The following is a 22,862-nucleotide window of genomic DNA, read 5'->3' as shown; positions in this document are numbered from 1 at the left end:
GTCCTTCAGGATAGGTTGTAGATCCTTGATGATGCGTTGGAGAGGTTTTAGTTGGGGGCTGAAGGTGACTGCTAGTGGCGTTCTGTTATTTTCTTTGTTGGGCCTGTCCTGTAGTAGGTGACTTCTGGGTAGTCTTCTGGCTCTGTCAGTCTGTTTCTTCGCTTCCGCAGGTGGGTATTGTAGCTGTAAGAATGCTTGATAGAGATCTTGTAGGTGTTTGTCTCTGTCTGAGGGGTTGGAGCAAATGCGGTTGTGTCGTAGAGCTTGGCTGTAGACAATGGATTGTGTGGTGTGATCTGGGTGAAAGCTGGAGGCATGAAAGTAGGAATAGCGGTCAGTAGGTTTCCGGTATAGGGTGGTGTTTATGTGACTATCATTTATTAGCACCGTAGTGTCCAGGAAGAGGATCTCTTGTGTGGACCGGTCCAGGCTGAGGTTGATGGTGGGATGGAAATTGTTGAAATCATGGTGAAATTCCTCAAGGGCTTCTTTTCCATGGGTCCAGATGATGAAGATGTCATCAATATAGCGCGAGTAGGGGCATTAGGGGACGAGAGCTGAGGAAGCGTCGTTCTAAGTCAGCCATAAAATGTTGGCATACTGTGGGGCCATGCAGGTACCCATAATAGTGCTGCTGGTTTGAAGGTATACATTGTCCCCAAATGTGAAATAGTTATGGGTGAGGACAAAGTCACGAAGTTCAGCCACAAGGTTTGCCGTGATATTATCGGGGATACTGTTCCTGACGGCTTGTAGTCCATCTTTGTGTGGAATGTTGGTGTAGAGGGTTTCTACATCCATAGCGGCCAGGATGGTGTTTTCAGGAAGATCACCGATGGATTGAGTTTCCTCGGGAAGTCAGTGGTGTCTCAAAGATAGGTGGGAGTGCTGGTAGCGTAGGGCCTGAGGAGGGAGTCTACATAGCCAGACAATCCTGCTGTCAGGATGCCAATGCCTGAGATGATGGGGCATCCAGGATTTCCAGGTTTATGGATCTTGGGTAGCAGATAGAATACCCCTGTTCGGGGTTCCAGGGGTGTGTCTGTGTGGATTTGTTCTTGTGCTTTTTCAGGGAGTTTCTTGAGCAAATGGTGTAGTTTCTTTTGGAATTAATTTGCAAACTGGATACAGTTAACTTAGGCTTGAATAGAGACTGGGAGTGGATGGGTCATTACACAAAGTAAAACTATTTCCCCATGTTGATTCCCCTCCCAAACACACACTGTTCCTCAGACGTTCTTGTCAACTGCTGGAAATGGCCCACCTTGATTATCACGACAAAAGGTTTTCTTACCCCCACCCCCTGCTCTCCTGCTGGTATTAGCTCATCTTAAGTGATCACTCCCCTTACAGTGTGTATGATAACACCCATTGTTTCATGTTCTCTGTGTATATAAATCTCCCCACTGTATTTTCCACTGAATGCATCTGATGAAGTGAGCTGAAGCTCACGAAAGCTTATGCTCAAATAAATTTGTTAGTCTCTAAGGTGCCACAAGTACTGCTTTTATTAAAATTGCTGTTTACTTTGTTCTTTATCCTCTTCCTGCAATGGACACTGCATCCCTGACAGCATAATTGTGTTAAAATAGCAGACTGCTTTAGTTCCCTATCAGACCACGTTTTGGGAGGGATTTTCAAATTTTTTTTTCTCCAGAAGTCCCTTTTCCTATATAGTCTCAGACTGTGTGGGCTTTTAGCAAATTTCACCTCAAATTAGGTTGGATTTAAAGGAAAATACACTTTTTTGTACTGAGGAGCTTTCCTGAGTAGGATCCAGGACCCTCAATTGTCTGAATTTCAGAGCTGAGGTCAAGAAGAAAACTTAATAATCACTTTTGCTTTAAAATGGAGAGTAATAAAGTTTAAATAACTAGTCCTCAGGCAATGTGAAGTATATCACATTTGAGATCTTATTCTATATAGCCCTCAAATAGTTGTTACTTGAATGTAGTAGTGTCTTTAAATATTCTGCTAGAGGCTAGTGGCTGCAGCAAGTGGTTATATAGCCAACATGAGGAGAGGGCTCTAAAGGTACATTTTGCCTTGTACCCTCTGCAGTGCGTATGGAATTCACAAGATGAAACTGATTCGCTCATTTTGTATGCACCAACCCTTTTACATTAAGATCTTTGTTTCAGCCTTAGTATGGTATCTCTCACTGTCAGAATTGTTTTTTGAGGCTATGTGCACACTACAGCTTATGTCACTCAGCAGTGCAAATAAGGTGTCTCTCCTGCCCCCACCCCCACCCGAGCGACGTAAGTTACACCGACAGCGTGCTGTCTGTGGGCTGCTGCAGGCTCTGTAGTGTAGCCATAGCCTTAGTCTCCTTGGACCATAAATATCATGCTGAGAACGTATTCACTTTACTTCCTTCGTAGTTCTTCTGCTGAGTCCTCTCCCGGCCTTTTATGTGGCATATGATTGAAGGTCAAAATTTAATAATCTTTGCCAGAGTGAGTGGACGCATGCTTTCATTCAAGGAATTAAAATTGACTTTCTGATTCAGAAAGCTTTTTGTGTGTTTATGCTTTTCAGAATGCTGTGAATGAGAATTCAGCTTTTTATGTAGGCTGTAAATATTTCCCACAAAAGGGGCAGGATCATCAACATCTGGAACACTGTTTTAAAATAAGTTTAATAAGCTTACTGCAGCATAGCCATTTAAATTCTTCCTTGTAACCAAAAAAGATTTAACCTCTGGTCTGTGCAAATGGACATGGCCCAGTGTAAGTAGATATAGATGTGAAGTCAAAATTGCTATATATTTGCATTCAGTGATTAAAAATTCATAACAAGTGTACTGTTTCTTGAAGGAAAACCACTGTTTGTTCTTTGTAGTTGGTATACAGTCTCCTTGCAGCTTTGGGGGCAGCCTGTATATTGCTGGTATATGGCCAAATCCAACCTACTGAAGTCTGGTAGTCTGTTCTGCATCAGTAGCTTCATAGGACAAGCTAAGGCTTTCTTTGCAGAATGAGGATTCTTTAAACCCAGCTTACTGGAAAAAGTAGAAAACATTGCTTCTGAGTTCTCTTGTCAAATATGGCCCTCAAACTGGCATTAGGTTTATCCATAGATTCTGTTGCGAAGCAGTGCTACAACTCCCTCCTCTTGCAGGCTTAGTGAAGACAAAATATCCAACAAACATCCAGAAATGGAAATTAGTTTTCTGCACCTTAGTAGCATAAAGAGACTTTTTTTTCTATTTTACTCTTATGGTAAAGAGCAAGCCTTCTCTCGAAAGGATCTACACTGTGGCACAGGCCACTCAGTGTGTTGAGGAATGGCCCCCTGAGCAGCAAGTCCGTTTCCAGCTCTTGCTGACAGTCAGGGGCAGCAGAGGCATACATACCTTCAACACCTCTGCAACCCTGTGTGTCAGCTGCTACTGGGTTTGTCTGCTTTGTTTCATTAAAGGGAACTTTGGATGTTGGTGGAAGGGAACACAATGGTAGTAAGTGGACTGTGAGGTAAGGAGGGGTGTAGAATAACCAGGGTTGGTTAAATATTTTTGGCAGCTTGCAAAATTATATGAAAGGGAAAGGTGGCAATTTCAGTTACAGCAGAGCAGTAGCTCTGCTGTAATTAAGTTTTAAGTTTAAATCTCCATGTCAGCACAAACTAACTAATGCTCCAAAAGTGTGAAAGGCACATATGCTGCAGGACTAGGGGTTTCTGGAAGCCAAAGGTTTGCAGACCATCTACTATCACAGAAGCTGGGTAGCTCAAGGTGTGAAAAGGTGTTGTCTTTGCTCTCTACGTGAATTCTGCGGGGTCTCCTTTTAGGAAGCTTTGCCCAGACATCAAAATTTCTGGCTTAAGTGAGATATTAAAATCCACATGCAGATTCTGATTGTTACTTCCACAGTATTGTTCAAGAAATTAGCATTAATTAGAGATAAGAGGAAGACTCAAGTAAGCAGTTAAGATTGTGACGTTGCACTCCATATGTTTTATGGAAATATGCTAACTAGTGTGAATATAATATAATGTCTTCTGCAGTTTCCACAGTATGCATCCGATGAAGTGAGCTGTAGCTCACAAAAGCTTATGCTCAAATAAATTGGTTAGTCTCTAAGGTGCCACAAGTCCTCCTTTTCTTTTTGCGAATACAGACTAACACGGCTGTTACTCTGAAACCTGTGAATATAATGTAACTGGAATATGCTTCATGCAAAAGGTCTCTTATAAGGTATCATTACAAAACTTATAATCTACTGAGTGTGTTCATCCTATTTGTATGAATGTATCATTCTTGTATCTAAAACTAGAAATATGTAGTATTACTCTGAGGTCCTATTGTACTTATGCAAAAAGTGTGGGCCATTAATGATGGCTTAGGATCTTGATGGCTCCCCTTGACTAGGACAATTATTGGTTGTGAATGGGTTTATTACCTGCAAGCCTTCCTGTGTAGTGAGGTGGGTAATGAAGAATGAGGTCTTACAGTGACATGTGACCATATCACATGATACTGGAATCCATCTTAAACCTGGTGCTTTTCCATTTAGAAGGAGAGATGGGAACCCAGAGAGACAAAAGATTCCCGCATTGTGCCAAAGATATAAAAGGGGGTGGAACAGAACAAAGGGGGCTGCCAGTCATGAGAAATCCCTTAGTTACCACCTGAGCTGGGACTAACTAGGACTGTACTAGGGGAAAGGATTGGGCCCAGACTAGGAAAGAGTCAAGTCTGTGAAAGAAGCTTATTGGAACATCTCTGAGGGTGAGATTTACCTGTATTCAGTTCTTAATGTATTAGGCTTAGACTTGCGTGTTTTGTTTTATTTTGCTTGGTAACTTATTGTTCTGTCTGTTATTACTTGAAACCACTTAAAGCCTACTTTTTATACTTAATAAACAAAAGTGATTTTCTTAACCCAGAGTAAGTGATTAATACCTGGGGGAGCAAACAGCGGTGCATATCTCTCTCTGTGTTATAGAGGGCAATTTATGAGTTTACCCTGTCTAAGATTTATACAGAGTAAAACGGATTTATTTGGGGTTTGGATCCCATTGGGAGTTCGGTGTCTGGGTGCTAGAGACAGGAGTACTTGCTGAGCTGTTTTCCGTTAAGTCTGCAGCTTTGGGGCATGGTTCAGACCCTGGGTTTGTGTTGCAGCAGGCTAGCGTGTCTGCCTCAACAAGACAGGGTTCTGGAGTCCCAAACTAGCTCAGAGGTAGTTTCAGCACATCAGGTGACAGTCCCAAGGCGGTCTCTGTGACTGAACCCGTCACATAGATAATATAATCATGCCTCTCAATCATTTCCTGAACAGTGGGACTGAGTGTGATCAAAGGAAAGCAAGTTGCTCTGTCACTTAGTCCAGGGATTCTTGATACACATTCCCTCTAACACGAGTCGCTTATAATATTTTTAACATTTTTGAAGCAGAGCTAGGGAATATGGGGGATCGGCAGTGAATGGTAGTTGGGGAGGTGAGGGAGAGGAGTTGGGAAGGGTGCCGGTTGAGGGGCTTGGCTTCACTGGGTTGTGCTCTGGCACACCTACCGAGAAAACAGCATATTCTTTGACTCCCTACAGTGACAATCCCTACAGGATTGTCCAATCACTGTCTTTGAAAACCCCAGGTTGACTAGAGCTTTGATGAAGAAATTGGTTTCCAAAAGTAGTTTCTCTGCCAGCCCTCAACTAATAAAGGACCCTCCTCAAAGGGACCCTTTCTATCTGAGTGCTCAGAAGTGCTGGCAGAGCAGAACCATAAGGAGGAAGATTGACCTACTGGGAGGTGGTGGTACGGAGTGAAGCGTAACCATATGTGCCTTCCTCTACAGTACAGATACCCCTCCCCTCCCCGTTCCTTCCAAGACCGAAGGAGGATGCTCCCATTCTCTCCATTTCTTCCCAATTGGAGAGAAATGAAACCAGCACTTCCTACCCCATTTGTATTTTCCCTGTGTCGCTTCAGGAAGTGGGGAAGGGACACTAAGCTTTGTTCTTCTTTCCCCTCCCGCTGGTGCTGCTCTTCTGGGAGAAGTGGGCAGTCAGCAGTGCGGGAGTATGGGGAGAAAGGGGGGTAAGTTGTGCATTGGGGGATGCATGTGGGCTTCAGTTCTACCTTCACATCTGTGTCCCCTTCAAAACATGTCCCCTTCAAAACACAGACATATAATGTTGAGGCTAGGGTGAGAAGCTGGGAATGGGCATGTGTGGGGCTTGGCCCAGTACATAGCACCAAGATATTTGGGAGCTAAGAACAAGCATGCTCTGAGCATGTGTCGAGTCCCTTCCCAACATCCTAGAGCCGGGTTTGGGGTAGGGACTCTGCATCTCTGCTCTCCTTTCCTTTGTTATGTCCAAGTAGACTATGAGCAGTTCATGTAGCCATTATCCACCTCATAGCCCCATTATGCTTATTGAGGTATGCAGTAGCACAGAGCAGGGTAGAACCCTGTGTTTAGGGGGGCTTGAAGCAGCAGGGGTATGTGGGTGATCAGAGCAGATAGCACAGCAAAGGGAATATTGGAGTAGTTAAAACATTGTGGAGAAATATGGGAGGTCCCAACAGTGAGGGAGGAACGTGGTGGTGTTGGAGTAGTGCATGGATTTGGTGCAAAGGAGGAGGTTATGGCTGTGTGGTAGGAAATGGGGGACTTGCTCTTTTTCACCTACATTGTTCCTGCATCTTCAACGATTGATCCCATGCCAGTGACCACCGCTCCAGGGAGAAGAGAGAGAACTGGCCTGTGCTGGAGAGGCAGTGAGGTGCAGGAGACTAGGAGAAGATGCAGGGGCAACGAAGGGACTAACATGTAGCCAGTGCATTCTGTGACTGGGGTAATCACTGCCAAGAAGCTGGAGACCGTGGAGAGGAAAGCTGGGCTGTGGTACATGGAGATGCTGAATTTTTTTTTTTTTTTTTTTTTTTAAATCCAACTGTCACAGATCCTAGGGAGCGCTCCCCACTGGCCACTTACTAGAACAACTGTAAGGGGAATCCAAGTCTCTGCTGCTCTGGATCCCCTGGGGTGTTTCAAGCTCCTGGTGTATGAACAGAATACAACCACTGCCCCTATATTGGGGTCTCTAGGCACAGTGGCAGGGCACTGACCTTCTATCTGGCACTCCCCTCTGAGTGTTGGAACCTGCTGTCCAGCTACCTAGTTCCACTGGGCGCAGTGTTGTTCCATCAGGCTCCCTGCTGTGTAAACATGCCTTTTGCCTAGGACTCCACCCCAAAGGCATGAAGTTTTTAGTTTAATTTCATTCACGCCCACAAAGATTACATGAAAATAGTTTTCAGAGTAGCAGCCGTGTTAGTCTGTATTCGCAAAAAGAAAAGGAGTACTTGTGGCACCTTAGAGACTAACCAATTTATTTGAGCAGAGCTTTCGTGAGCATCCGATGAAGTGAGCTGTAGCTCACGAAAGCTCTGCTCAAATAAATTGGTTAGTCTCTAAGGTGCCACAAGTACTCCTTTTCTTTTTATGAAAATAGTTGTACCTAACCAGGAATATGCTTGTTTCCTGTTGGTGGAGGAAGGTAAGTCATAGCTATCTCAAGTGTTATTACTCTATTGACTTGTATGGTGGTTAATGGATAGTGCACAATGGGGGAGTTAGACCTCTTTCATATTCCTGTTAGGGACAAGTATTTTATGTAATCTTTGCGGGCACTATCCATTAACCACTATACAAGTCAATAGAGTAATAGCTATGACTTACCACCAACAGGAAACAAGCAGATAAAAACCACATCCTTCTCAAGGAAGTCAAAATTATGGCAAAATATCCCTTGGCAGGATACTATTTGAGGTAATCACAGACTTACAGGATTATAAGAACAGCCATACTGGGTCAGACCAAAGATCAATCTAGCCCGGTATCCTGTCTTTTGACAGTGGCCAAGGCCAGATGCTTCAGAGGGAGTGAACAGAACAGGTAATCATCAAGTGATCCATCCCCTGTCACCCATTCCCAGCTTCTGGCAAACAGAGGCTAGGAACACTATCCCTGCCCATCCTGGCTAATAGCCATTGGGGGACCTATCCGCCATGAACTTATCTAGTTCTTTTTTGAACCCTGATTGTTTCTGTAGGAAACTGTATGTAACTGTAGGAAAGTCTCCGGGCTAAACACAGAGCATGAAAAAGCCAGTGTCCACCAGAGTCAAAAGTTTTTCCTGTCAATTGTGGGGGCCTAAACTTATCAATTTCGGTGTAATTTAAAATTCTGTTTATAAACCCCCAAAAAACAATATTTTTGTAAATTACTGATTACTTTAGATGTCTCAACATTTGGGTGTCCAACTTGAGACATCTTTAAGGAGGCCGAGTTAGCACATGGGTGTTCAGCATTTACTGAAAATCAAATCCCCTACAGGGAGTCTTGATGTGAGCAATCAAAAAAAAAAAAAAATCACTGTTCAATCTTGACCAAGTTTTTAAATGTAAATGTCTTCAGGAATTTGAAGAGCCTCTAGTGATGCCTGACACTTTTGCCAAACAGCAGAGTGAAATTAACAAGGCTAATCAGTTTTACTTCTCTCATTCAAAACCCTTTGGGCAGCAGTGAAGTTGTTAAGAGTCATGTCACTTATCTACAGATGTAGACTTGTAAAATTAACAAATTTACAGCCATTAAAGATAACTTAAGACTTATGTCAGCATTCTTCATTGAACTCTGAACTGTCATTTATTGTCAAAACCCTGTTACCAGAGTGTCCATGTTATCTGATAAATCTCCTTAAAAGAGCATCTGCATCCAGAGGACGAAAAATAAAGGTTTAATTTAATAACTTAAGTCCTCCATTGAAACACTACTAATAGTTTCCCAAGTTATGCTGTCAGTCCATTTTTTTCAGATTCTAATACCCTGATCTGAAATTGTGCAGCCTTCACTTAAGTAATTGAGCGCTAAATTGTGAACTGCTTGCTAACTTTGAACAGTTATTCACACAAGTAATCCTGTTAACTTCACTGGTGAGCAAGGGGTTCATATTCAGGCCTTTTTATCAATATACTAGGACATTTTTAAAGGGGGGGGTCAATAGATTCAGTGTTTGAAAAGAATGATGGCTATATGTATTTCTTATATCTGAGAATCATACAAATGTAGGACTGGAAGAGACCTCAAGAGGTCATCTAGTCCTGTCCCCTGCACAGAGGAAGGACTAAGTATTATCTAGACCATCCGTCACATGAGTTTGTCTAACCTTTTCTTAAAAACCTCCAATGTTGGAGATTGCACAACATCCCTAGGTAATTTATTCCAGTGCTTAACTACCTTAATTTTTCCTATTATCTATTCTAAATCTTCCTTGCTGCAATTTAAGCCCATTATTTCTTCTCCTGTCCTCAGTGGTTAAGGAGAACAGTTTATCAAATCCTTTTTATAACAACCTTTTATGTACTTGGAGACTGTTATCATGACCTCCCACAGTCTTCTCTTCTCCAGACTAAACACACTCCATTTTAAAAAAATCTTTACTCCTAAGTCATGTTTTCTAGACCTTTATTTTTGTTGCTCTCCTCTGGACTTTCTCCAGTTTATCATCATCTTCCTGAAATGTGGTGTCCAGAACTGGACACAGCACTCTATATTTGAGGCCTTATCAGTGCTGAGTAGATAATACTTAGTCCTGCCATGAATGCAGGGGACTGGACTAGATGACCTCTTGGTCCTTTCCAGTCCTACGATTCTATGGGTAGAGTGGAAGAAGTGTTATACAGCCATTTGTAAGTAATCCTCACACCATCCCTCAGAGGGAACAAGAATGGTTAATCCCTGTTTTAAAAGATGAGAAAACTGATAGGGTAGGTGTCTTGCCCATGGTCAGAGTAGGATAGTACGATAGTTAGAAATCGAACCCATAACACCTGACTCAGCCCTGTGCATTAACCACTAGAATGTGTTTTCTCTCAGATGAATAGTGGAACAACATTCCAAGTAGCACTATAGTATACAATCTAAAAATGAAAGTTGCTAATTAGTATGTGGTGGCTCAGAAGTGACCGAACCAAAATTCTTTCGGGGGTGGGGGTTTTCCAGTATGCTGGTCCAAGAGGGAAAAGTGTTTGACAGTTTCATATTAGTGGTACTGCTTCAATAGCTCCTAGAGGCAACAGTCAGAATCTTCCATTGTGCTAGGTGTTGTATAGACATAACAAGACCGTCTCTGTCCTGAAGAGTTCAGTCTAATTTTGAGACATAAAAAGTGGGGTTAACAAAAAGCAGGCAAGGATAGCAGTGATAAGATCGTTTGGCTGTACAGGCTACATAGTGCACAACTAGATGAGTCTTATTGGGGTTTTTTGTATATGTATAATATACAGGTGTGATAATGTGGGAAATCTATATGTACAATTTATTAATTGTTTGATATTGAAGAGTCTGTATTTGCATTAGATGGCAAACTCCATTTCGTTAGGCTGTTCTTTGCCTTCCTGCTGTGTTTTTACCCATATAAAATTCTAAGTGTTGGTAGCACAGGGTTAACCATGAAAAAATCATTAAACTTTTTGAAGTCAAGTTATACAAGATAGAAAATAGGATTTAAGATTTTGCATTAATTATGGTTTCCGAGGTTAAGAAAATGTTGGACATGTTAGAAGTGAGTCTCTCTAGAAAATTTTCTTTCTAAGTTTGAGTAGCTTATGTTCCATCAATGCACTAACAGAGCTGATCTCGTAACAACAGTGGGGCGAGGGGTAAATTGGGAAATTCTCAAAATTACTACCCCTATTAGGGTACCACATCCGTGATCCATTTAAATGTAGAATTGATCACTCTCTTCATTTAAGGCTCTTTGGGAAGTGGTGGTGAGGATTAGCGGAGAACAATGATAAATCAGAGCTCCTCCTCCACACTGTACCCCTTTTATGCCTGTGCTCTATCCAATGTTTCACACACCATATCTGCATGCCAATTCAAATACCCTAGTTCTCCACACATACACACTTCACCATGGGAAAACTCTGTGTTGCTCTTCTCCATTATGTCACCCACAACACCTTGGCTATTTCATTCACCAGCCAATCCTGATAATCCTTCATCTGCCTGAAGGACATAGTTAAGTTTACTAGGATGCTGCTCACGTAACTCCATTATATGGGTGTGTTAATGAATTATCAAAATTATTTGCATAATAAAAACAAATTTTGGACTAACAATGAGCAGTCATAACTGTTGGCTAATCAAATTTGTGCAGTAATCCATATATATTCTCTGAATAATGACAGGAGCAGCACTGTGCCAGGATGCCCTGAGCAGCTGTCCTTCCCTACTGCAATTGCTCAGCAGCTCCCCCATGCCACACCATAGTACAGGAAGGAGAACAGTTAGCATCTTTGGTTATTTTGCCTGCTTCCCTGCTAGGCTGTTGGAGCTGCAGGGAGATTGGGATTGGAGTTTTAGGTATGTCTGAGCCTAGGTGAGTGCCTAGGAAAGAATGGCTCTCTTCCCCCACATAGCCATCCAGGAGTGAAAAGGAGAAGCTGAGAACCAACAACCAGTTATAGTTCCCTGCACCTCTGCCCCATCCTGGGGTCCACTTAATGTGCTCCAGTTGGCAAAATGTTCCCAAGGGACCACTTGGTAGATAGCAATGGGCTCCAGTCACTCACCAGCCCCTGCATGAAGGGTGTGAAGTGTAGGAGCTGGCTGTGCCATCTTTAAGCCATATTGGAGTCTCATTCACATTGAGAAGTCACCAGCAAGGGATGTGTGAACAGCTTCCACTTTTTGTACCACCAGAATACTGCAGAAGGAGAGAAGCAGAGCTCAGAATCAACCGCAAAGTATTGATTTGTGGCCCCTTGACCTTTTTGATATAATATGTTTGGTCCTTAGGCTGTAAGCTTAGACTTCATTGCTGAAGTATGATTTTTTTCCCCCTTCTTTTCTTTGCAAAATAGTGCTGTCCCTCGATCTGTTCTTCCCTGTTGCCTTGCCATCAACAGCATCCCAGACTCCAGTGACATGCTGTTTGGTTCCAGTGACATAAAGAAAACACCTTGAACAGAGTAGTTGGGGAGCTGCACAAGAAGTTGAATGGAACAGTGCCAGCAATAACATCCTTAGCACATTAGTTAAAAAGAAACATGCTGATACTGACAGCCCAGATAACAACTTTCTCATGAAAGGTGACACGTTTCTTTTAGCCAGTAGACTGCTGTGTTTTCCAATAGACTTCTTTCCTGCAAGCTTTTTTTCTTTGCATCATAAAAAAAACTTGAGTGGAGATTAAATCAAATCTTTAGGCAGTTGTTTTTAACAAATTCACTGTCAGTTATGTGAAGCAAAATATATCTTCAGTACTGCCCTGTGTACCCGCCAATAACAGGTTGATGCCCTTGTACCTGTCCCCTCCATGGGAATGTTGCCTATGAAAGTGCCAGTATGAACACGCCTAAGAATGTAATCATGTTCTGTTGCTGCACAGAACCTGTAGGGGAAACATGCAGCTGTGAGGTTAATCTGAGTTTAATAGTGTAAATTTCAAAGCTTGTATGCATTGTTTCTGGAGTGTTAGGAGATCTGGTGCTGGATGTGGTGGCAGGCTTTCTTTTTTCAAAATTGTCTTACTAGTCAGAAATAGTGAGTTGTGGTAGCCTGCACATTTAAGTGGATATTTTCTATTGTTTGAAACTTAAATTACAGGTATGTTAGGAGAAAATGTAAAACTTGCAGTTCTCTCCAGACTGAGACTAGACCAGAAAGGATTACTCAGGGTGGCCAAGGGTTCTTTCTTACTCCTCCCAGGAAAACTTTAAAATACCTGCTTTTTTTTTTTTTTTTTTTTTTGATTTGACACTAACAAAGATTTTAGTCAAAATAACAGATTGCCTAATATTGTTCATAAATTCTATACTAGAATAACTTGGTAACTACAAGATTTCCCCCCCCCCCACCAATTTAAAACCAAATAGCACAAAAGCAAAACTTCAGCATTTGCATATCCCTTTAAAAGCATACAGTTTGTGTATATATGTACAAACACACAGTAGATATAACTATGCTACACACTTGACAAATACATAAGACATAACTCTACCCCAAAAAGCTTTCCTCCTGATAGTTTAAAAAAAATCCCAAACCACTCAGCATTATAATACAATGAAACTTCTAACTCTACTAAGAGTTATTCCCTCTCTTTATACATAAGGAATGCTGAGTTTTTAGACCCAACTGCATGTACTGTCAAATCTCTGAAGGTTGCCCTAGAATTTCCTTGGATATAAAATCAAACCTCTCTTTATAACAAGTAAACATTACGCTATCTGTCAACAGCAAACTTAAATTGCAATAGCTTTCTAGGGTAGGGGTAGCCAACCTGAGCCTGAGAAGGAGCCAGAATTTACCAATGTACGTTGCCAAAGAGCCACAGTAATACATCAGCAGCTCCCCATCCGCTCCACACCACCACCCCCTGGACCCCGCTCCCAGTGCCTCCCACTTAGCTGTTTTGTGGTGTGCAGGAGGCTGGAGGGGGGAGGGCATGGCTGGCTCAGGGGAGGGGGTGGGCAGGGGTGGAGTGGGGGCAGGGTCTGTGGCAGAGCCAGGGGTTGAGCAGTGAGCACCTCCTGGCCCATTGGAAAGTTGGCACCTGTAGCTCGAGCCCTGGAGTTGGTGCTTCTACAAGGAGCCGCATATGAACTTCTGAAGAGCTGCACGTGGCTCCGGAGCCACAGGTTGGCCACCCCGTTCTAGGGTATGTTGATCTCTCTTGTTCCCTTTTGTTTGCCTCATATTGTATCTCATATATGTCTGTCAGTCTTCAATCTAATTTTTCCAATTGTTCAAGTCTAAATTTCAGCTCTTTCTACATTCATCTATCTCTTCTTTTCAAGACATTTCTCTGCTTGTGCCCCGCACTACTTGTTTCACTCACAGTCTACCCCACCCCCACCCCCTTCTCTCTGGTATTCTCTCTGCTATTTGGTACAGCTTTATGCGTTCCTAAGCATCGAGCAGGTCGCTAGTTGTTAGATTTATTTTGTCCATCACTGGTGCATGCAAGGATGCAGTGATAAGCTCGCTCTTCCTGTGGAGTTCCTGAACTACATGTGAGAGATTCTCGCCCTTCAAATGACTGAACTCTGCAGTGCTTGCAAGCACTGTGCTGCCCCAGTAGTCATAATCGTTGATTTTTTTTTTTTTAACTTGTAAAATGTGAGTAGGTGAAATGGATTTAGTTTGTGTTTTTTTTCCTTTTGCTGTCTGTCTCTTATCAAGTCTGCTCTTGTGTTCTGGCTGGTTGTAGTTTTCTCTTTTCCCCTTTTAGCCATCGAACTCTGGTTCCCTTTTCTTTCTACTTCTTTTCTTGTCTTTCTGCAAACACTCCCACACAGTAAACAGTTGAGGGGTGCAGGGGCAGCTCCTCTGTTTTGCAGCTCCCTTTCTTCGCAAAGTTTTAAGTGAGTATAAAATTTTCTATGCCACACTGATTCAGTAGTACATCTACGGAGCTAAGACACGACTGGAAGACTTTGCATAGGAAACTGTTTTAGCATCTTCTGTTAGCTTCAGAAACCAAATCCAGAATACTTGGGGATGGGAAGAGAGAAATAGAGGCATGGTTTTGTCTGCAGAGTACATGATACTGAAGCAAAAGGTTAAAGTGCTAATCATTTATAGTTGGAAGGGCTTTGGAAGAATTACTGTTTTATTGACTAAACAGTTAAACGTTAAAATCTAAGTTGTACAATGATATCATAATACTGGTTTGCATCAAGTGCAATGATTTTAAACTTCTTAGATAGTGAAGGAATTGACACTATCTTATAGCTTAACTGCAGTTTAGAAGCAGAATTCAAAGTTAGTCAATGTTTATGGAGTGAGATAAGTGCAGTAGTAACTTTCACAGATAGACAACTGATCTATAATCTATTTATCTTATCTTGAGACTAGTCATAGAATCATAGAATATCCGGGTTGGAAGGGACCTCAGGAGGTCATCTAGTCCAACCCCCTGCTCAAAGCAGGACCAATCCCCAATTTTTGCCCTAGATCCCAAATGGCCCCCTCAAGGATTGAACTCACAATCCTGGGTTTAGCAGGCCAATGCTCAAACCACTGAGCTATCCCTCCCCCCCAGTCTTTGTCTGCGGAGTGTAGTGGAGGTTCAGCTCACCCCCTGTGGCTCAGGAGGGTGGAGGTACGGGGCGCTGGGCTCCGGTGCACCTGGAGGGCAGGTCGGGCGGGGCAGGGCCTGTGGTTTCCGTTCCGCGTTGCCTGGAGCTGGGTCATTGCACAATCCCCAGCCACGCCGCACAGCACGCCCTGAGAGGGAGTGGGGGGACCAGGCAGATGATCAAGTACCAGGGGGGAGAGGATATATGGTTGCGGGGAGGGAAGGCCTTGGGCTGCACTGGAGGAGTACAGAGCAGGGGTGACACCCCAAAAACCTGCAGCAAAGGGATGGACAGATGGAGAGGGATAGAGGCAGTGAGCCTAACATCTAAAAGGGGAGTGGGGTCGAGTGATTAGAGTGGTGGGGTGGGGGGGGGGGAGGGGCAAGCCAGGACTCCTGGGTTCTCTCCCTGGCTCTGAGTCTCTTGTGTAATCCCTCAGCAGTTACCCAACCCGCCAGTGTGTGGGAGCGAGGGGGTGGGGCCGGGTTGCAATGTGGGGCATGGCCTGGGAGATCCGCAAAGAAAGGTGCTTCCGGTGGGTTTGTGTGTGGGGGTCACTGCCCGCTGCTGGATAGACCCCTCTAGATCAGAGCCATGGGCCCCTCTAGCCCAGTCTCAGCCTGGGTCAGACCCTGGGAGGCCATCCTCACCTGTTGCCACGGCTATGTCTATTGGTCTCCTGGAATGGTCCATTCCCATGGGTAGCAGTCCAGTGGCAGGCCTCTGCACATGCTGCATGGGGCGGGAGGTCCTTGTGTTGGGAGCACTGGGAGTGAACTCTGTGCAGTTATGTCTGAGCAAGATTGTGAATATTCCAGTGTGGGGGGCGGTGATTGTCCCTCTCTTTTGGGGGTGGGCTAGCGAGTGCCCTGGGTGTGTCGGGGCACAGACGTCTCCCTAGGGCCAGCTTGGATGATTTCCCATCACGAACCGTCACCGTGCTGGTTCCCCCACACGCGGGTGGGCAGTGACGGGCTGGGGGGGTGGAACAGATGTGATGGATTCGGAAGGAAGCACTTTGGGAAAATCAGTCAAGGGCCTGAGCAGAGGTGGGACACAGACAGTTACCCCTGCAGCACCCAGGGAGGGGAGTGGGGTCTAGTGGTCACAGCGGGGTGGGGGCCGAGCGCCAGGACCCCTGGGTTCTCTCCCTGGCTCTGGGAGCAGAGTGGGGTCTAGAGGTTAGAACAGGGGGACTGGGATCCAGGACCCCTGGGTTCCATAGTGGCAGCTGTTTTTTCCTGTGTCTCCCTCCCTAGAGATCCCAGCCCAGCCCCCTAGTGGAATGTGAACGGGAGGGAGATTGCCCTGCCACTTCAGAGTCATGATTCGAGCCCCTCCCGCCCGGGGCTCTGACATCACGGAAGCACCCCCCATCACGCCCCAGCCCAAGTCATAAAATAGGAGCCCCTCCCCACATGCGGAAGAAACTAGTGGATTTCTTGGGGGTCTCTGGCAGAGGTGTCCAGAGGGGCTGGACATCCACCAGACCCCCCCCCCCGCCCCATGGCTGCAAGGAGAGACCCCCCTGCACCCTCCTGGACAGACCCCTGCTAAGAGGGGCCCAGGGCACCCAGAGAGGGTCAGGAGGTGAGATGGGGCTGCGGTGGCAGGAAGGGGGCAGAACTGGGGGCTGGTGCCGGGTCGAGGGCAGGCTACACGAGGGAAAAACGTGCGGCTTTGTTAAATATTTCCCAAGGCTGTGGCTGGATACAGGTTTTTGGAATGACTTTAGGGAAATATTTTGTTTCCAGACAGACTACAGATACCAAACGATGGTACTAAGATGCTCCCCCTGCGCCCCTCGCCCATTACCCCAAGGTCTGAGCCTCTTCCCAACCCGCAGGGTAGTTCTCCTCCCAGGCTCCTGCGAGGGCAGGAAGCGCCACCAGCCCCATTTCCAGGATGGGAGAACTGAGGCCCAGAGAGACTGAGTGATGTGCCCGAGGGCACCTGGCAAGTGTGGGGCAGAACAAGGGTCTGGGACTGGATTCTTTTTCTTCAGGAAGTTTCTGCCCTCCTGTCACGGAGTCCCCGGGCGATGCTCTGGAACTACTCCCTACGAAGCCAGTCAGGACTCTGGGGAAGTCTCCTTTCTGTGAGCAGACTGTCTCCAGGACACACAGCTCACACAACTTCCACCTTCCGGGGTCTGACCTCGGAGCATTCAGCATCCTCTGCCCCTCCGTGCGCTTCCCACAGCGAGTCCGCCCAGGCATGGATGCCCCAGCATCTCTCCCGTTCCTTGGTGGGAGTTACACCAGGCCCTTCCAGTTTCTCGCCCTCCCTTAGGACAGGGGTGGTCGATAGCACTCGCATGCCACATGTGGGAAGATTTATGCGGCCCGTGCCTTTTGCCACCCCAAAACCCCCAGGGATCAAACTGGGATCGGGTCTTCTCCCAGAGCTCTAGTCTGGAAGACTGCAATTCAGGCTCTCTTGGTTAAGAGTCCCCATCTTGACCTGGGCCACATACTGTTCACTTACAGAACTAGCATGGAGATATTCCTTTCTCAACAATCTTGTCTCCCCAACAAGCTGGCCAAACACAGCCACTTGGTTAGAGGACTGTTTAACTTTCTTAACAGCTTTCACTCCATCTGAGACCTTCTCAAAGCTATCCACACTGGATCTTTCAACAGGAAATTCAGTGGCTTCATTCACAACAGAAAATTTCTGGCTGTTAGGAACTGAAACTTTCTTGATTAAATCACTTTCACACCCTTCAGTTGCAGTAAACTGCTTGCAAAGACTCCATGAGGATTCCTTTCCCTAGGGGCTTTTCTATGCAACAATTCACCCTTCACAGAAATTCTGCCCTTACCCTCTTCACCTAGGGCTTGCTCTAGAGGAACACTTTCCTGAGCAACAACAGACTCTTTCTGGGTCTCACTTACATCCAGAATTACCTCTGGCTCATCAGGCGGATTCCTACACAATCCTCTTTCAGGCAAACTGACAGACTTCCTAGATAAAAAGTTAGAAGCATTCTCCTTCCCTTTGCCACACACAAGCTCAGGAATCTTTTCTTTCTTGCTACAGGTTTCCACACCCTTAGTAGGTAACACAATCAAATCACCTTTCTGCTCTCCTTGTGCCCTGGTTAGGATCTCACTCTGATTAGACAGAGTTGCTACACCCTTTCCCAGCCACACACTAGCAACGGGCAAAATACAAGCTCCAGAATTATCTGGTCTCTGGGATTTTGCATAGACACTAACTGGATGCGACCTAGTTACAGGGCCATTCTCCCCAGCAGACACAAACTTAGGACCATTCCCTTCCTGGGCTTTAGTTGAATCCAGCACCAACTCTGAGACAACTGCACTATTCTCAACCATCACAGGCTGAAAGGCCCCTTCTGTCTGCTCCACAAACAAAGAAGAGCCCGAGACACATTCTCCTTTACCAGACACACAGCTTGGGATCTCATTCCCCTTGTCCCAGCACACAGGGCTGTTCACAGACAACTGCTTGGAGACCGGGGTAGCTCCCTCCATAGGCAAGTCAATACCCCTGACAGACACAGGCACATTTCCTCCACCCAGGTAACAGGTAAGGTATAGGGACACTCTCTTCCTTTGTCATTTCTTCTCCTGCTTCCTAAATTACAATTAGATGGGGAACTTCATTTTCATTAAATTGTTTTCACTAGTAGTACTGTGTGTGGTGGTGTTGGGTTTTTTTTTTCCAGTGACAAAAGTGGAGGTAAACACGGTATGTATTAGGTTTAGGAGTGAGGAATCAGCAGAATATCAGAAAAGCTTAAAGAAAGACCATTATCAAATTCAGACAAAAGAAAACTGCTGTTGCAAGTTAATGTCATTCTTTTGGTGCTTTTGTATTTTAATGGTTTTGATAAATTTCTGCTGCTGTTTAAGCAGCCTAAATTATTCTCCCTTCAGTTCTGTTTTCTTTTGCCTTTCTTTTTTTGTCTGGAAAACACAGTGGAATCTAGTAGGACAGGAGGCAGCTCATTCACTGTTTTGTGGCTCTGTCACTTGCCATTGTCCCTCTGGCTCAGTTCATGTCACTTTTTGTGTGGAGTAAGAAAAATGCCCATTTAACTTTTTTTTTTTTTTTTTTTTTTTTAAAAACTCAGACACTCTGGCATTGCTTTAACTTTGAAGAATAAGCAGTATTAAACAAGTGAACATTTTCAGTGGATGCATGGATGATTTAGTTGGGGATTGGTCCTGCTTTGAGCAAGGGGTTGGACTAGATGACCTCCTGAGGTCCCTTCCAGCCCTGATATTCTATGATTCACTGGAGTTCCCACCAAATAATCCATTTTTGCCTTGTAATTTCCCTTTTGGAGTTGTGTTTAACTTGCACTCTTGTTAGGTTGAATTAACTTGTTTACAGAGTAAGTGCTATGGCTGGGTGCAAAACAGTCTTTTATTTGCATTCTAGTCTTTAGTTTCAGTTTTTTTCTTATGTACTTGTAAAATCGCAAGATACTATATGAGTCTGATTGGTGCATCTCAAAGATTCCTGATCAAACAAGATAAAATTAAAATCTCTCCTTGGAGAGAGTGTGCATTTTCATCAGCTGTGGAATTAGATGTCATATTCTTGCACTTGAATACGACAGAGATGTTATACCCAGTGGAAGTAATGTTTTGAGCAACTTGTTCTGCTGTTGCTAGAATCTTGTCTGTTTGTATGGCTGATCTAACCCTCTTCCTTACTACATCACTCTTCCATTATAAATAAGGGTACTTAGATTTTGTGGACGTGCTTGTTACAAGAGCAAAATGTAGCTCTTCACTAATAAAGGCAAACAGGAGAAATGTGTGGGATGTTTCAAAAACAGCGTACATTAGTTTCTCCTCAACTAACAGTTTGTTTAATTTTACATTTATACAACACCACATCTTAGTTACTCTTATTTTTCACATAGCAATTGACTATATAACTATAATAAAGTGTATTTTTAAATAGAAGATCTATTATAATATATCTTTGCAATGAAGATCTATTTATCTTAACATACTTCCTTTTCTGTTTTAGGCATCTATTAGCAAGCTAAAAGTGACTGAACCATGGCTCAGTTTCCATCACCTTTTGGGGGTAAGATTTTTGTAGTTTGATTTGTTTTGTTTTTAAATCAGAAAAATTACATTCCTTTCCAAATGCATTCTAGATTGTAATGTCTGGGAGACCAATTCACGTAATGTTTAGCCATCTGCTCTTCTGGTACTCTAAGGTGTGACAAAGTGGGTTTTTCCTCCTTATTATGTTGTACGTGAGCCTATGTGAGTCTTACTGTTTTGCATGAATACTGTGTGTACCTCAGTTTTCCTGTGTATTGCACCAATGCCTAGGTGGTGGGAATAAGAGTGTGTGACTTTTTTGCTGAGACTCGCGGGGGCAGGTGAGGTGGCTCTAGCTGCTTGCCTGTAAGCAATAGACGGTGCCCTTCGTAACCCGAGACCCAGGAGGGGGATGCGACCAGGTGGCACTTTGCCTGGGAAGCGAGACAAAGACCAGGAGGACGGCCAACAGATGTGTCGGAGGTTGGCCGGGCAGTCTGTGGTTGGGGACTCAGAGGGGGGATGGACTTCAAGTAGGAAAGGAGTCAGGCAGGATTGGAAAAGAACTGTCCCCGGGGCAAGAAGCCCTCCATCCTGCCCCCAATCTCCTAATGGGATCAACACTAGATGGGCAGCATGCCAGCTGGAAGATCACGCCTGAGTCTCAATAGCCCCCACTAGTGGCTCTGAACCTTTCCAGACTATAGTACTGTACTCCTTTCAGGAGTCTGATTTGTCTTGTGTACCCCCAAGTTTCACCTCACTTAAAAACTACTTGCTTACAAAATCAGACATAAATATACAAAAGTGTCACAGCCCACTATTACTGAAAAATTGCTTACATTCTCATTTTACCATATAATTCTAAAATAAATCAATTGGAGTATAAATATTGTACTTACATTTCAGTGTATAGAGCAGTATAAACAAGTCATTGTCTGTGTGAAATTTTAGTTTGTACTGACTTAGCTAGTGCTTTTTATGTAGCCTCTTGTAAAACTAGGCAAATACCTAGATGGATTCATGTGCCCTCAGGGGTACACATACCCCTGGTTGAGAACCACTGGCCCACACCCACACCCCTATAGTTACACCTCTGACTGTGGAGCTCAACTGCATCCCCCCTCCGCTTTCATATAGATTGCAGATGGAGGGCACTGAAAACTGTCAACACCAGCTTCCTCCCACTGCCACTTGTATAAAAACCCATCTATCAACCCCTTCCTTCCACTCATGGACCCCTACACATATGCCAGGCTGAGACCTCCAGGGCTAGTCTTAAACTCTGGACTATATGTTGTGTGACAGGACACAAACAGTAGATAAACTGTTTTATGAACAAGTTCTGTTGAAATAATGTTTGGACCATGTTTATATGAAGTTCTTAAAGGGGTGTACATAGTCCTTGAGAATTAGGCATATTTAATTGGGAGTTTTCTTCTCTTGCAGTCTGATCATTTTGTCAATTACATTTTCTGTTTCAAAAAGTAAGTCTGGAACTTAGTGCTCTTTCACTTTTTGATGAATGAAACTAAACTATTATCTTTTAGTGTTCCAGTGTCTGATAACGTACCTTTAAAAAAAACAACACCACCACCACTACCACCACAGATTTGTTAAAAGCTTTAAAGTACTGGCCCAGGTAAACTTAGGCAATGATGTAGAAATAAAGAACAAGATCTAGACAACTTGTTTTTGCAAGTCTGTATCTTTAATGTCCTTTTCAGGAGGACTCTATTTTGTTAGCATTAGATGTCTTTGGTTTCCTGAGATTCTGGCCAGCAGTAGTTAGTTATTACTGCTTCAGCAGAGCTAATAAACATTACATGCTCCTGGAAGTGTTGAAAGACAGTGTTGTATTATCGATTCAAAAATTATGAAGACCAACCTTAGGTGCAGTATTGTGTAATAGTATCTTAAATTCTTTACGTGAGAGATGAAGTGTTGTAGTGTTGCTGTAAGTATAAGGAAAAGTAACCTAGAGGACAAAAGAAAGAGAAACAAATGCCAAAGTGGTTCAGCTAGACAGTGGAAGTAGATTCTGCACATCTGTAGTGAAATCTGGAGAAGGCATTCTTAATGTCACTGTATTGTTTAAAAAAATAAAAGTAGTTTAATGTGAAACTTACTAAATATTGAACTACAAACTTTAAATATGCTCTGGAGGATCCAAATAGTACAAAATACTCCTACATGTATGAATTTCTCATTCATTCAGGAGTATAGTGTGGGTGCTCTCTTCCTACCTTGTGCTTCTTTGTTGCCTATTTTATGTCCTCCTGCATGTTCACATCCTTCCTGGATGAACACGTGGCGTTCTGTGATGGTACAAACCCATTTAGTGCACGACTGTTGACGGCTTGTGACACCTCTTCAGTGTTTGGTTTAGAAGAGACTGCATCATGTGCTGCGCTGCATGTGCTATTTGAGTGGGATTAGTTTCTTAAATAAGCAAAACCACATGAACTTTCCATGTTTTCTGTCTTTCATTAAACAGACATCTCTTAAATGTTGTGATCACAAATTGCATTACATGTTGTGTGATATTTTAGGTTATAAATAATCTAATGAGCATAAAATTGCTGAAGCATTGTTCAGGAGTTCATTTCAGTCTTGGTGGTTTGTTATGGTAAGACTGTACATATGGCTGCCTATTTAAGGATATGTATGAATGCAACTGTAGATGAGTTAGATTTGAGATTATTTTTAATCTATTCTAATACTT

General features: G+C 43.9%; 1 protein-coding gene and 1 long non-coding RNA gene across 6 annotated transcripts in view; one reads left to right on the top strand and one right to left on the bottom strand.

Moving 5' to 3' along the window:
* ITSN1 (intersectin 1) overlaps window positions 1–22,862 on the top strand; it is a 227,687-nt gene that overhangs the window by 26,647 nt on the left and 178,178 nt on the right. For all 5 annotated transcript variants that reach the window (XM_074970371.1, XM_074970381.1, XM_074970391.1 and 2 more), the window contains exon 2: window positions 20,115–20,174. In XM_074970371.1, coding sequence (XP_074826472.1) covers window positions 20,147–20,174 — 28 coding nt within the window. In that variant the 5' untranslated portion in view covers window positions 20,115–20,146. The remainder of the gene's footprint in view (window positions 1–20,114; window positions 20,175–22,862) is intronic.
* Window positions 1–22,862, bottom strand: part of LOC141997908 (uncharacterized) — an 85,445-nt gene that overhangs the window by 2,206 nt on the left and 60,377 nt on the right. The window lies entirely within an intron of this gene.

Source organism: Natator depressus, chromosome 1 (assembly GCF_965152275.1).
Source record: "Natator depressus isolate rNatDep1 chromosome 1, rNatDep2.hap1, whole genome shotgun sequence".
Classification (NCBI taxonomy): Eukaryota; Metazoa; Chordata; order Testudines; family Cheloniidae; genus Natator; species Natator depressus.
Note: the sequence above shows the minus strand (reverse complement) of the source record. Positions and strands in the feature narration are given on the sequence as shown.